Source organism: Bidens hawaiensis, unplaced genomic scaffold, assembly GCF_021521415.1.
Source record: "Bidens hawaiensis isolate Kalapana, Puna unplaced genomic scaffold, B.hawaiensis_p1.1 tig00030599_1, whole genome shotgun sequence".
NCBI lineage: Eukaryota > Viridiplantae > Streptophyta > Magnoliopsida > Asterales > Asteraceae > Bidens > Bidens hawaiensis.
In genome coordinates this window covers 531-14,481 of record NW_027495116.1, presented here as the reverse complement: position 1 = coordinate 14,481, position 13,951 = coordinate 531, and the positions used below count along the sequence as shown (strand labels likewise).

Sequence of the window (13,951 nt, the reverse complement as noted above, 5' to 3'; positions counted from 1 at the left end):
TTCTGTAAACTACAAGAAAAGAATGATATTAGATTATAAAAAAGAGACTACATTTTTGTATATAATAAACTTCAAAGACACAACTTACATTAAATACCGTGCAGTATTCAAAATCCAACACAAGCTCTTGAAGTTTCTGAAGAGAACACAAAAGCTCAAAGATTGTACTAGAACTTGTGATTCCAGTATCGTTAAGATCACATAATTGCAAAGACAATGTTTTGAGATTTTCAGCTTTGGCAATCTCAACTGCTTTTACGTTGCCTACTACAAAGACATCACCCAAAGTCAAAATCTCAAGTAAAGGACACCGAGTAAAAAAACTCCCAAGTTCAGTGTTTTCTCCAAGTCGTATTACGTGCAACTCTAAGCTCAATAGGTTTGGAAAACCACGAAAAGTGTGGAGGGTTAAAATAACAATTAGCAACTTTCAAATGTTTCAACTCTAAACAAGAGAACAGATGAGTAGACAACCTAAACTGTGATCCACCCATACCCATAAGAGTGAAGTCCTTAATTCCTTTTCTCGACAAGAACAAAATCCAGTTATTAACATCTTCAGCATCCAACCACGGGTAACCACTGTTGTCTATGGAGAGGACAAACTTAGTAATCGCACCTCTGAGATGAAGAAGCATCCTACTTATAATTCCCACAAACTTATACTTCGCGTTTGTTTTTAACAAATATATAAAGAAGTTGTCATCAAATACGAGTTGGCTAAGCATAGTCCATTTAAACCTCCAGTTTCTCGCCAAGATACCAGTCCTCACCGCATCTTGTAATGGCAACCGATCTAGAATATTAGTTACCACATTATCAGGCATGGTGCTGATAACATCTTCTGGTGCAAACTTGGATGTTTTACATCTACCGTGAATCGGTTCCATTATTCTATGAACAATGAAATTTATTAGTTATCATAAACATAAATAGATAGAATAAACAGCCATGACATTCATATTCCATCTATATGCATGCAATAAAAACCTTAAATTTCATACCCTAAACAATAGATTCACAAACCTAGTAATTTGGTGCCAAATCAAAGTATTCGTTTTACTTCTAGTGATTTACAGAATATTATTAACATTATGAAAACATATTCTAACCTTCAATGCTGACATTTAGAGATCAGTAAATGAAATATTGCAGTAACAAAATTACAAAGCCTAGATTCAGAAACCTAACGATTCAGTATCGGTGTTGAGTAAATAATAATATACTGTCACGATGGTCACCTTTCACTAGAAACAATATAAAACTTCGCATAACATATTTATCGCTGTTTGATAATGAGTGGTTGCAGAAATGAACGAAAATAAAACAAATTCCTTCAGATAAGAAAGAAAGCAATTCATCATGAAAACCACATTCTAACCTTTGAATGAAAGAAAGCAGAAACAGAGTGGTGAGTATGAGTACAACGCAAAGAATCAATTTATATATATATATATATATATATATATGAGCTACCAATGGTGCTCGTAAGTGGGATGTCCGCTTAAAGCGTCCTTGGGGGGTACTTGGCAGAACATTAACAACCTAGGCTCGTTAGAACCAGGTTATAACTTGAACGCGATCGAAAGATAGATTATCGGCTTTATTATGAAAGGGGACAAGACAATGTTTTGGCTATTAAAGTTGTAAAGAAATGGTTGTAGTGAAGTAATGTTTATTACTTGAAGGTGTGAATAATACAAAGGGGGAACCACCTATATATACACAAGTAAAACCCTAACTACAACCCATAAAGGGCCCATGGGCTTTAGCAAACTACATGGGCTAAAACCCTAATTAAAACAACTAGCAATACATTTAACACTCCTCCTCAAGTTGGAGCATAGATGTTAATCATGCCCAACTTGTTACAAATGAAATCTATCTGAGCTTTCCGGAGCGGTTTAGTTAGAATCTCTGCAAGCTGAAAGTTTGTCTTCACATGAACCGGTTGAATGGATGGAGGATCAGTTTGTGTGCCTACTACTCGATCTCTGATAAGGTGGCAGTCAACCTCAATATGTTTTGTCCTTTCATGAAATACTTGATTCTTGGCTATGTGAATGGCTGATTGATTATCACAGTATAACCTCATCAAGTCATTAGAAACAACCCCGAGTTCTATGAGAAGACGACGTACCCATGTCATCTCTGATGTTACATCTGCCATGGCTCTATACTCCGATTCGGCACTCGACCGGGAAACCGTGTGTTGCTTCTTACTCTTCCATGATACAAGATTTCCTCCAACAAACACACAATATCCAGTGGTAGATCGTCGAGAAATCGGACAACCTGCCCAATCTGCATCTGAGAACCGATATCCGACCATCTTCTTCTTCCGTGAAGGCACCCACACGACAATGACCCTGATCAGAGTATATTATACCCAAACCGGGTGAGGTCTTAAGATATCTTAAGACACGAAGGGCAGCATCCCAGTGACCGGTGTATGGTGCAGCCATAAATTGGCTCAGAACACTGACAGTAAAGGAGATATCTGGTCGTGTGACGGTTAAATAATTAAGTTTACCAACCAATCGTCTGTATCGCTCAGGATCTTTCATTGGATCTCCTTCCTTTGGGAGGAGTTTCTTTGTAGGAAGCATTGGGGTATCAACAGGTTTACAACCTAGTAAGCCACATTCGGTCAACATATCAAGGACATACTTTCGTTGGGAGAGAAGTATTCCTTGTGGAGAGCGAGATACTTCTATGCCAAGAAAATACCTCAATCGACCTAAGTCGCTGACCTGAAACTGAGACTGAAGAAACTGCTTGAGTTCAGTGATCCCGACCTCGTCATCACCTGTGATTATAATGTCATCCACATAAACAACAACGATAATCCTCTTTCCTTTCTGGTTTCTAAAGAAGACAGAGTGATCGTAGGCACTCCTAGTCATCCCAAACTGTCCCATAACACTAGAGAATCGACCAAACCATGCCTTGGGAGATTGTTTAAGACCATATAGAGAACGACGTAGTCTGCAGACTTTCGAGGCCTCCTCCTCAACAACGAACCCTGGTGGCTGCTCCATATATACCTCCTCCTCAAGAACACCATTAAGAAAGGCGTTCTTGACATCAAGCTGGTGGAGCGGCCAATGATTAATGGCAGCAAGAGCGATACAAATACGGACATATGGCATCTTAGCAACTGGCGAGAAAGTCTCATCATAATCAATGCCATATGCCTGAGAATACCCTTTTGCGACCAACCGAGCCTTTAAGCGGTGTAAGGAGCCGTCCGGGTGTAGTTTAACTGTAAACACCCAACGACAACCAACAATACGCTTCCCTTTAGGAAGTGTTTCAAGATCCCATGTATGATTGGATTTTAGAGCCCCAATTTCGTCTTCCATAGCCTTTCGCCATCCTGGGTGAGCGAGAGCGCTTGTCACATTTTTGGGAATCGGGTAGGAATCAAGAGTAGTAGTGTACGCATGAGATTCAGGAGATAGGTGGGTGTAGGCAACATAGTCCTAAATTGGGTAACGAGTGCATTTCCGGGGTTCTTTGCGAAAAGAAATAGGTATATCAAGTAGTGGTGCACCAGGAGGATCATAAACGGGTGTATCAGGGGTAGCTTCTGGTAAAGGTGTCGGATCGGGTAAGGATGTATCAGTGAGAGGTGTAGATTGTTCAGATGCAGACGGAGGATCTGAGGGTATTTCGGGGTTGTGGCCTGAATGTGAATCAAGTGTCTCTGATATTTGACCCTTACCTCGCCTAGCATATGTGAAAAGCAGTGGTGGAGGTTCTGTCGGTGGAACAGAATCAGCAGAGATTGGATCGGCAGAGGGAATCGACACAGGGATGGTGGGGAGGAAGGGAGATGTGGGTATATCGAGGTCGGGAAACGGGTCAGAAACAGGAGTGGAACACTCGGGAAAGTAAGGAGACTCGTGAAAAGTGACATCGGCACTAGTAAAGTATCGGTGAAGTGATGGGCTATAGCACCGATACCCTTTTTGAACCCGTGAGTAACCAAGGAAGACACAACGAATGGCTCGGGGATCAAGTTTGATGGCTTTCGGACGATGGTCATGAACACAGGCGACGCAACCAAATACTTTAGGTGCGAGAGGAAATGGATCATTGTTGGGAAATAGTACAGAAAACGGTGTTTTACCATGAAGAACGGGTGTGGGCGTGCAGTTAATCAGATATGTGGCAGTGAGAACGGCATCTCCCCAAAAACGATGAGGAACACGTGACTGGATCATGATTGTGCGAGCAACATCCAATATGTGACGATTTTTGCGTTCGGACACACCATTTTGTTGAGATGTATACGCACACGATGATTCATGAATAATGCCGTTGGTTTTTAAGTATGAAGAAAAGTCGGTGGAAAAGTATTCTTTAGCATTATCAGATCGTAAAGTTTTAATGGTGGTGTTAAATTGGTTTTGAACATAAGCATTAAATTCTCGAAATATGGAAAATACCTCACTACGAGATTTCATCAAATAAACCAAAGTAGTGCGAGAATAGTCATCAATAAAGGTAATGAAATATTCAAAACCCAACGTAGATTTGATAGGGCAAGGACCCCATACGTCAGAATGCAACAGTTCAAAACAAGAACTGACTCGATTAGGCACCCTAGGGGGATAGGGACGCCTAGTATGTTTACCAAGTTGACACGACTCACAATGAAAATTAAAAGACGAAAGTGGTAAATCTGGTCGCATTTGCCTTAGAACCGCTGTAGAGGGATGACCTAACCGACAGTGAGCCTCCCTGATAGTGGATTCACATAAGTTTGCTACAGGATGCGAAAACGGGGATATACGATAGAGACCTCCTGATTCAAAACCATTACCAATTACCCGGTTTGTTCCTAGTTCATGAAAAACGCAGTGAGTTGGGTAAAAGGTCACAGAACAGTTGTTTTGTTTGGTAATCTGACTCACTGAACAAAGACTGGTAGGAAATTTAGGAACAAATAGGATAGAAGACAGTTTTAGGTTTTCCGAGTTACTGATGGATCCTATGCCGAGAACGGGACATGAAGATCCATCGGCAAGACGTACTGGTGCATGGGAAACATTTTGAAGACTAGAGAAAATACCCCGATTCCCAGACATGTGATGTGTGGCTCCAGAATCAATCACCCATGATGAGTCAAGGCTAGAAAACTTACCCGGATGTGCTGAGTTGGTTTGAGGAGGAGTCAACTGGGAGGCAAGAAACCGTTGAATCAGATCATACTCCTCCTTAGTAAATGTATACGTGTGTTTTTCGTTTCCCATGGTAGATTCCGGCAGTGAACAGTAACTTTTCCGGCAGTGAACAGTAACTTCCGACAGCGAACAGTATTCCTGGCAACAAACAGTAACTCTTCCGGCAGCGAACAGTAAATCGTCGTGAACAGTGACAGTATTCCGACAGTGGCTGGCTGGACGGGTTTGAAACAAATCCGGAAACGGGTGCTTGAACAAACTCGAACACAATAACCGAGACAGACGAAAAAAAGGTTGTTATATCAGAAAACTAACAACAAAGGGAGCTTCGGACGGAAAAAAGGAATGAACAAGGAAAAATCCGGTGACCGGAGGTGGGGTCACTCACCGTCACGCGGCGGCGCGTGGGTGGCAGCGGCGGTCTTCGGGTGGCGCGTGGGGGCGCGTGCGGCAGCGGATCGGCGTCGGATTTTCAGGGTTTGCTAATCGGAGGGTGGTGGTGACAGTGGGAGAGGCGGTGACGGCGGAATATATCTTGAAAAAGGATTACGAGATCTGGACAGGAGGTAGACGGGTTCGGTTTCAGATCTAGGGCCGGCTGGTTCGGTTCAGATTAAGTGGCGGCTAGGGTTTGGATCGAGAGCCGTAGCTCTGATACCATGTAAAGAAATGGTTGTAGTGAAGTAATGTTTATTACTTGAAGGTGTGAATAATACAAAGGGGGAACCACCTATATATACACAAGTAAAACCCTAACTACAACCCATAAAGGGCCCATGGGCTTTAACAAACTACATGGGCTAAAACCCTAATTAAAACAACTAGCAATACATTTAACAAAAGTAAACCTCTTCATTTGGATGGTGATTTTGGCGCTTGCCTCAAGGGGTATAATTGTGGTGGTGGATACATAGTGAGAGCATAAAAGTTGGGATATTTCATATTTGTTGAATGACTGAATCTCATTGGCAAACATTAGAATTAGGCATGTAAACGAAACCGAACGAACACGAACAAGGGCATGTTCATGTTTGTTCTTTTAACTCAAACGAACACGAACACTTAATCGAACATATATTTTGTGTTCGTGTTCGTTTATTTAGAAAATGAACATGCCCGTGTTCATTTATGTTCATTTGTTTAAAATCGAAACGAACAGTTTCACGAACATAACTGAACAAAGATAAACAAACATAAATGAACATATATGAACAAATGTAAATGAACACAAACAAACATTAACGAACATATACGAACACACTTAAATAAACACAAACGAACAAATATAATAATAACATTAAGTAGATAACTCTTCCAGCTAATGTTTAATTATTTTCTATTAATATGTAAACGAACATAACTAAACGAACATAAACGAACGAACGAACGAAACATGTGTTCATGTTTTGTTCGTTAATTAAACGAACACAATTCTTTTGTTCGTGTTGGTTCGTTTATTAAATAAATGAACTTCCGGCCGAACAGTTAACCGATGTTAGGCTTCGTTTACAGGCCTAACTAGAATGAGTAAATGTAAAATGCAGTAATAATATTATTACAAACGCTAGAAGTAAGCCTTCATTTCCCTAACTAGATTTCACTTAAAAACAATATCCTAAGTATGCATACTACTACTACTACTAATAATAATAATAATGAAATTGAAAACACATTCTATTCTGACCTTCAAAGAAAGCAGATTCCGATGACTGAGATCCGGCGGAGTAAATTGTTAATTTCACGGACCCCATCTTTATTTTCTCTACCAGACTCCGTTTTAAATAAAGAAAGCAGAATCCGATGACTGAGCCAATCAAAACCATCCATTTGTTTTAAATTTATCTTTGTCAATGAGTTTTAAACGAACTCCATCTTAAACGGTAATAGTATTTAATTAATTTTACTAGTATTTAGTTTTTCTTTTATAACTTTTGAAATATAAAGTCTTACAAAAATTTGAATATAACTTGACCCGACTCTGTTTTAAATAAAATTTACGTCGATACATAAATAAAAATAAGCTCATCTCAACTGTATATACAAAAATTTTTAAAATCTTGTATTTTAAAAGTTATAAAAGAAAAATAAGATTAAATATGCCTCAAATGAGACTAAAGCCACAACTTTTGGTTGAGAGTCATACTACTAGACTAAGCTAGTTGTTTAATTGAGCTTAAATATTAAGTATACACAATGTTTTCATAAATATATATATATTAAAAAAATTCGGGCCGGGGGCCATCGACCATACTGCCTTCCTTAAGAGCCGGTCATGGCGTCACATCAAACTCCAATTTTTTCTCAAACCCCTTCACTTTCTTCCACACTAAACCTCCACAATGCTATAAAAAATTGTTAAAGTTGTATATATAAATATGATGTATGTATATATGTTTTACTCTTGTGTTTACTTTTAAAATCGGATAACCAAAAATGTTTTATAGGGAAAAATATAGATAATAAGAAAATGAATATGATAAGTATTTACTTGTTAGTGAAAGTGACGTGAACTAATTTAGAAGGGCCGACAATTAGTTCCTATTGCATTAAGCTAAGTGAGGGAAGTTCAAACCTTATAAACTATCCGTTGTGATTGTTAATTAAAGTGTCATGCCACTGTCATATATGTAATGAGAAACTCATTTATTAACTAGGGTGCTATAGTTTAACAAGTTTGACTAGCTAGTCATGAAGGGTGAAGAAAATAAAGATAAAAACTCATAAAAAAAAGTTTGAATGGTTGTCAGTTTAATAGCCCCCCACCTTTTCCATCTTTAATGCTCGTTACAGTGTTAACATACACCCCTTAATGCTACCATGCGATGTAGATGGCATTAAGGGTTCACCGCCTCAGCCATAACGCCCGGGTCATCTCTCCAATACAAGCAGGCTAATTGTAGTAGATAAACGGCCCAATCTTATTTTCTCATGCTATTCCAAAACAAAAATGACCGTGTATAAACAACACATTGTCGGTCGTAACTGCTTAACTCTATCCGAATCTGATCATTTGTATTAACCCTCTTAAAAATCACAAGTCAAATCTAAATCCATTTGTTATTGTTGAACCTATTATCATTGTAGAAGTTCCAGGCAAAAAGAAGTTTATGTGACATTGATGCCATTTTTTTTTTCACATTTTGTTCTTCAACACTTCACGTGTCTCGCTTTTTAAGAATCGATATGCATTCCGTAAAAATATATCGTTTTAACTCATTCGCGAAACAAACATGAAGGGTTACTACCAGTCTACCACACAGCAAGTGAATGCCATCATTTTAATATTATAAAGATGGATTGTACAAGAGAAGGTTCACTCTAAGAAGCAAAACATTGATTTTATCATGTAAAGTACAGTAGCAAGATGAATGGGCCAAAACAGGTCGTTTTAGTATGGGTCAACATGCTCATGAAGCCAGTACGGGTTAAATCCGACAAAGCCACAAGCTGTTATGTTGGACTTATTTTACTTGGGCTTATCTCACCGGTCTGATCTGCTGGGCTTCAAAAACTTATATGGAAATAAAGAAATTGAGCTAACAATTTTTAAAAAAAATTCATCAAACAACACATAACTGAATCCCTCAATATTTCCTAAAATTCAATTCCATATCCATCAGCAAAGTTTTCGAACCACAGATCTTAACAAAATCTGAACAAGACGAGACGAATTTAAAAGAACGCATACCGCTTTCCAACAAGATCATACCATAAAAGAGAAGTTCAAAACAAAACTAGTTGAAATCGATTTCAGCTGTCGGGGAAGCTCGATGGAGCTTCAACAACTTCCTAGCAAATATCAACCGTTCACCATAATGGCAGTCGCACAGAATTTCAATCTTCTTCAAGGAAGGAGAACACGCAAGGAAATACCTGATCAAATGTATTTCATTCTCTGAACCTTTAATAAATCTAAACACCACATTCCGAAGCTCCATCATGCTGTACTCTACCTCCGGACTTGGAATTGGAATTGAAACTGGATTCGGGTCATCAACCTGCAAGAATAACTAGTATTAAAATGCAAAACTATATATATATATGACAAGTATTTTGATTAATACTTACATGCCGAGTTGGTGGGAATATTTCAAGGGTATGCAAATTTGGGAAGTTTCTGATCATTTCCAAAGCACATGATAACATAGTACCGTCGCCGGAATCTATTCTTGTCAAATTAAGAGCCTTGATGAACGGAAAGGCGGTGGAGAACTTGATTTTAGCACCAGATTTTGTCAGCTATACAAAAGTGGTAAGAAAAGTCAGAAAGTTTTGTACTTTTGTTCCGATATAATGAATATGCAGTAAAAATGATACTTATTAGTTACTAGATTATGAAAAAAGGAGACTATATATGTTAACTTCAAAGACAAAACTCAGTCTCACCGAGCAGCCTTGAAAATCCAAACCAAGCTCTTGAAGTTTTGGAAGATTACTCACAAGCTCAAAGACGTTAGTGTCCATATGACACAATGACAGAGATAATCTTTTGAGATTTTCAAGTTTTGCAATGTCAACTAGTTTCACGCTGCCCGTATAAGAAAGATAACCAATGTCCAAAATCTCAAGTAATGGACACCGAGTAAGAAACTCCCCAAGGTCACTGCCTCCAAATTGTACGTTACACAACTCTAAGCTCAACAGGTTTGGAAAACCACGAAAACCAGGTGGAGGATTGAAACAACAGCGAGTAATATTCAAATGTGTCAACTCTAAACAAGAGAAAAGATGGGAAGGCAACTTCACTGGCGGGCTAGACCAAAATGTAAGAGTGAGGTCCTTAATTCCTTTTTTGGACAAGAACATAATCAAGTGATGAATATCTTCAGGTTCCAATAGAGTTAGGATAAGGACACACTTCGTTATGGCACTGTTAAGATAAAGAAGAACTTTACTTATAATCGCCCAAAAACTGTTTATGGCTTTTCTTTCTATTAGGTATACAAAGAAGTTCTGATCAATTGCGAGCTCGTTAAGCATAGTCCATTTACACCTCCAGTTTCTCGACAAGATAGAAGTCCTTACTGCATCTTGTAATGGAAGTCGATGCAGGATATTGGTTATCACATTATCTGGCATGATGCTAATAAAATCTTCTGGTGCGAACTCGGATGCCATTAGTCTGACAAATATTAAACATAAGCATAAATATTTAATTATAGTCTGACAAATATTAAATTCCATTAGTTAATTATAATCTATCTAATGAACCAGATCAGATGTAACAAAATACCTAAAGTCTAAACAGAATCACAAAAAAATACAAATCAACTCTGTTTCTGCTATTAAGTTACTTTTATAATGATAAACAGATGCATAAAGTAAAGAGAAGTGAGAACCTACAAGGGAATGATGCATTTATGATGGGCTTAATCGTTTGATAAAAAAAGGCTTCTATTCTTTAGCTCGACAAATAGCCTATCTGAGAAAAGAGGTTGATTATGACCGTTTTTCATAAAATTATTATGTACATTTTATCACTTTCTGGTATAAAATTATGAATTAAGGTCACAAAACTTTCATTATAGATCTAATTCTTTGCTAATGATTTCAATTAAGTCGCTAACCAGCACGCAACAGAGAGAACATGTTTGATTACATGCAAATTATTGTTTTACAAAGTTCAGACCGTCCTTTCTATTTTATAACACTACTTAAATTCATTCTCCTTTCTAATTTATTTTTCTTGGCAAATATAAATATAATGTGTTTAACTTTATATAATAAATACTATATATATTAAACTATGATCCTGAGCTCGAGCCTTGTGTACCTCTTTTGGTTTGGATTTCAATGTATTAGTTTCACGCTACATAACCAAGCTTTGGCTCGTTTCAGATACTACACGAGCTCAAGCCGAGCTTTGGCTCGTTTCAGATACTACACGAGCTCAAGCCGAGCTTTGGCTCGTTTCAACCCAAGCCTGAGCTTAATAAAACGACTCACAGGCCATGCTCGAGCTTTAGAAAAAGACCTCAAAATGAGTTGAGCTCATGCTTTAGAAAGAGAGCTCAAAATGAGCCGAGCTCGAGCTCTGTCAATACGATCCGAGTCTATTTTATAACCCTACTTAAATTCATTCTCCTTTCTAATATTTTTTGGCAACTATAAATATAATATGTTCTACTCTATACAATAAATATTATATATACTATATTATGAACCCGAGCTCGAGCCTTGTAAGGAAAGCTCGTTTACGTTTGTCGAGCCTTAACGAGCCATGTGTACTTTTAACTTTTACCTCTTTTGTTGCGGACTTCAATGTAGTAATTTCACACTACACAACAAAGATTTGGCTCGCTGAAGGTACTACACAAGCTCGAACCAAGCTTAGGCTCGTTTAAGGTTTCACAAAGTATATAAATTAAAAAATGTATATAAATTAATTAATAAATAATAAACGAGCAGAGTTGAGCACTAGCTTAAGAAAATGACTCACGAGCCGAGCCCAAACTTTAGAAAAAGAGTTCAAAATGAGCCGCACTCGAGCTTGAGCTCAGTAGCATACCGGTAACGATCCCGAATTTCCCGATCACGAAAATGTTCCGTTCGGTACTGGTCGGTATCAGTTCTGTACTAGTACCATACTCAAAAATTCGGCAAATACCAGTACCGATCCCGATTTTCTTAGAAACTTGGTGCCGGTATCGAAAATGCTAGGTTCGGTACCGGTGCCGAAATGCTCGTTTCAGCACCGGTTATGTACCATATCCGGTACCATTTGCTCATCCCTAAATTCAACATACGTATGAACTTATTAATATGACGTATCTTCTATTATTCCCGTTGTAATAATTTGAAACCCTAACCCTAACAATTTCAATCGCTTAAATATACCTAAAGTCTCAACAGATGTTTATGCTATTAAGTTACTTTCATATTCATATGAATGTGGTAGTAATACAAATTAAACTGCATACATTAATTAATAGAATCATAATATAGAGAAATGAGAACTAACAAACCTACTCTGTATCAGCAATTAAATTAAATTAAATTAAATTAAACTAAACAAATGATTAATAATAATAATAATAATCAGAGAGAATTGAGAGCTTACAATGGATTCATGATCGCAGATCGAAACGATGAAAACTGATAAATGTATTGCGAAATTAGGGCATGTTTCGTTGATGAAGAAATGGATATTATGATAATTGATAACTGCTGCTTGATAGTTTATTATTAAGAGTAAAGTGTAATTTCAGTCTGGAATAACTTGCAATTTAACCAACTTGATTCATCCCGTTATCCCATGTCGTTTCATTTTGTTACGATTTGCGTCCGACGCTCTCGCCCCGTTAACTTTTACTGTCGTTTAGGGACCAAATCGTCTTTTCACCAAAACATTAAAACATTACACGTTAAGGGAAGGGTTTTTATCCAAACTGCTCGTCGCGTGCTCGAAATTTACCGATTCGATTTCGGTTTGGAAATGAGGCAATCAGTTCAGTTAGGCTCATTTAAATTTTCATGTATTGTGTTGAGTGTTGACTTCAAAGTTCAATTTTAAACCGTAGTTGTTCGTTTTATGTATGTTTTTTCCTTGTACACTTTGACTTTTAGGCATTTGGGAGTTGGAAGTTTTAAATTAATGACTTTTTGGAGTTTTAAAAATTTAAATTGAAAACTTTGTATGAAACCAAGTCGAACTAAGCCGCTTGGTTTTAAATGAGATCGAATTCAAGCACAAACGCATCGCTCGTCTCTTTAAATTCAAATGGTTGACTCGGTTATAAACCAGACCAAGTATGAGTTGCGTGCGGTTTGGCTCGATCCGTGAACAGCCCTACTCCTAGTCATTGATACTACATTGACCAACCAGAATTTAAAAGGTGATTTTGATAAAAGATGTAATAAAATAATATGTTTAAGTACAGTTAAGGGTAGTTTGGGCATGAAAATTTGTATTATGTCTCTTCTGACTTAGCTCCACCCCTTTTTGTGCCGGCGAAAGTGGTAGTCCGACCACTTCAACAATGTCATCCTAGAGATTGCTTTGAATACGTGGATGTGTCACGATATTAGCCATGATCTATTGTTAAGAAAGTCACTACATAAGCTCGTCATCTTTGCGTCAGTCAGCCTTCTACCATTTCCATTATTATTATAATTATCTTCTCCTAAGAACTGTAGATTCACCAGCGTGTTAACGTAAGCCACAATGACTTTGTCTCTATCACTACGCGATTTCTCAAATTCCTAGTTTATGACCATTTTACCCTTTTCCACTTCTATTTCTTTCACCTAATTTCAGTAAAAAAAAAAACTATATGTTTGACTCTGACCAATCAACAGGTCAAAATTCATATAGATGAGGTTTTAGTCAAGTGCCATACAAGTATCCATAAAAATACCTTTTTATATACTTACTCAATGAAGTCTTGTAGTATTTGTAACACTACAAAGTCCCAGCTTGGTAAAGTTCTTAGACAAACAACTAAATGCAAGACCTTGTAAATCGGTAAGACCTGCACTTACCTTAATCGCCAAGTTTCCTTTACTAACTCACAAGCTAAGTTCGAGGTTTAGATATAAAACTCGAAATCTTTTAAGCTAGACGAGTCAAGAACCTGCTCGGTTTAGCTCGTTTACGTTCTAGGAGTATGAAAAAAACTAGGGGTGACAACTGTGACCCATTGGGTTGTATTGAAATGTAAATAATGGGTCAAACTAAAAAAAGAAAATGAATGAAACGGGTTGATATTTCTCAAGTGTTTTTTTATGGAACGAGAAAAACGAGGAAAACATTTTAATAT

The 13,951-nt window shown here is 37.6% G+C and overlaps 1 protein-coding gene and 1 pseudogene across 2 annotated transcripts; both read right to left on the bottom strand.

Moving 5' to 3' along the window:
• Positions 1–6,947, bottom strand: LOC143580800 (F-box/FBD/LRR-repeat protein At1g13570-like; annotated as a pseudogene). Its single transcript, XR_013143722.1, has 2 exons — positions 6,877–6,947; positions 1–894 (listed from the first exon to the last, which is right to left on the bottom strand). The product of XR_013143722.1 is annotated as an F-box/FBD/LRR-repeat protein At1g13570-like (transcript).
• Positions 6,948–8,739: 1,792 nt separating this feature from the next.
• LOC143580767 (F-box/FBD/LRR-repeat protein At1g13570-like) lies at positions 8,740–11,052 on the bottom strand. The gene is made up of 3 exons (XM_077063709.1): positions 9,579–11,052; positions 9,261–9,431; positions 8,740–9,190 (listed from the first exon to the last, which is right to left on the bottom strand). Exons 1-3 carry the CDS (start codon positions 10,374–10,376, stop codon positions 8,927–8,929), a joined length of 1,233 nt encoding a protein of 410 aa, XP_076919824.1. The 5' UTR covers positions 10,377–11,052; the 3' UTR covers positions 8,740–8,926.
• Between the last annotated feature and the right edge of the window lie 2,899 nt (positions 11,053–13,951).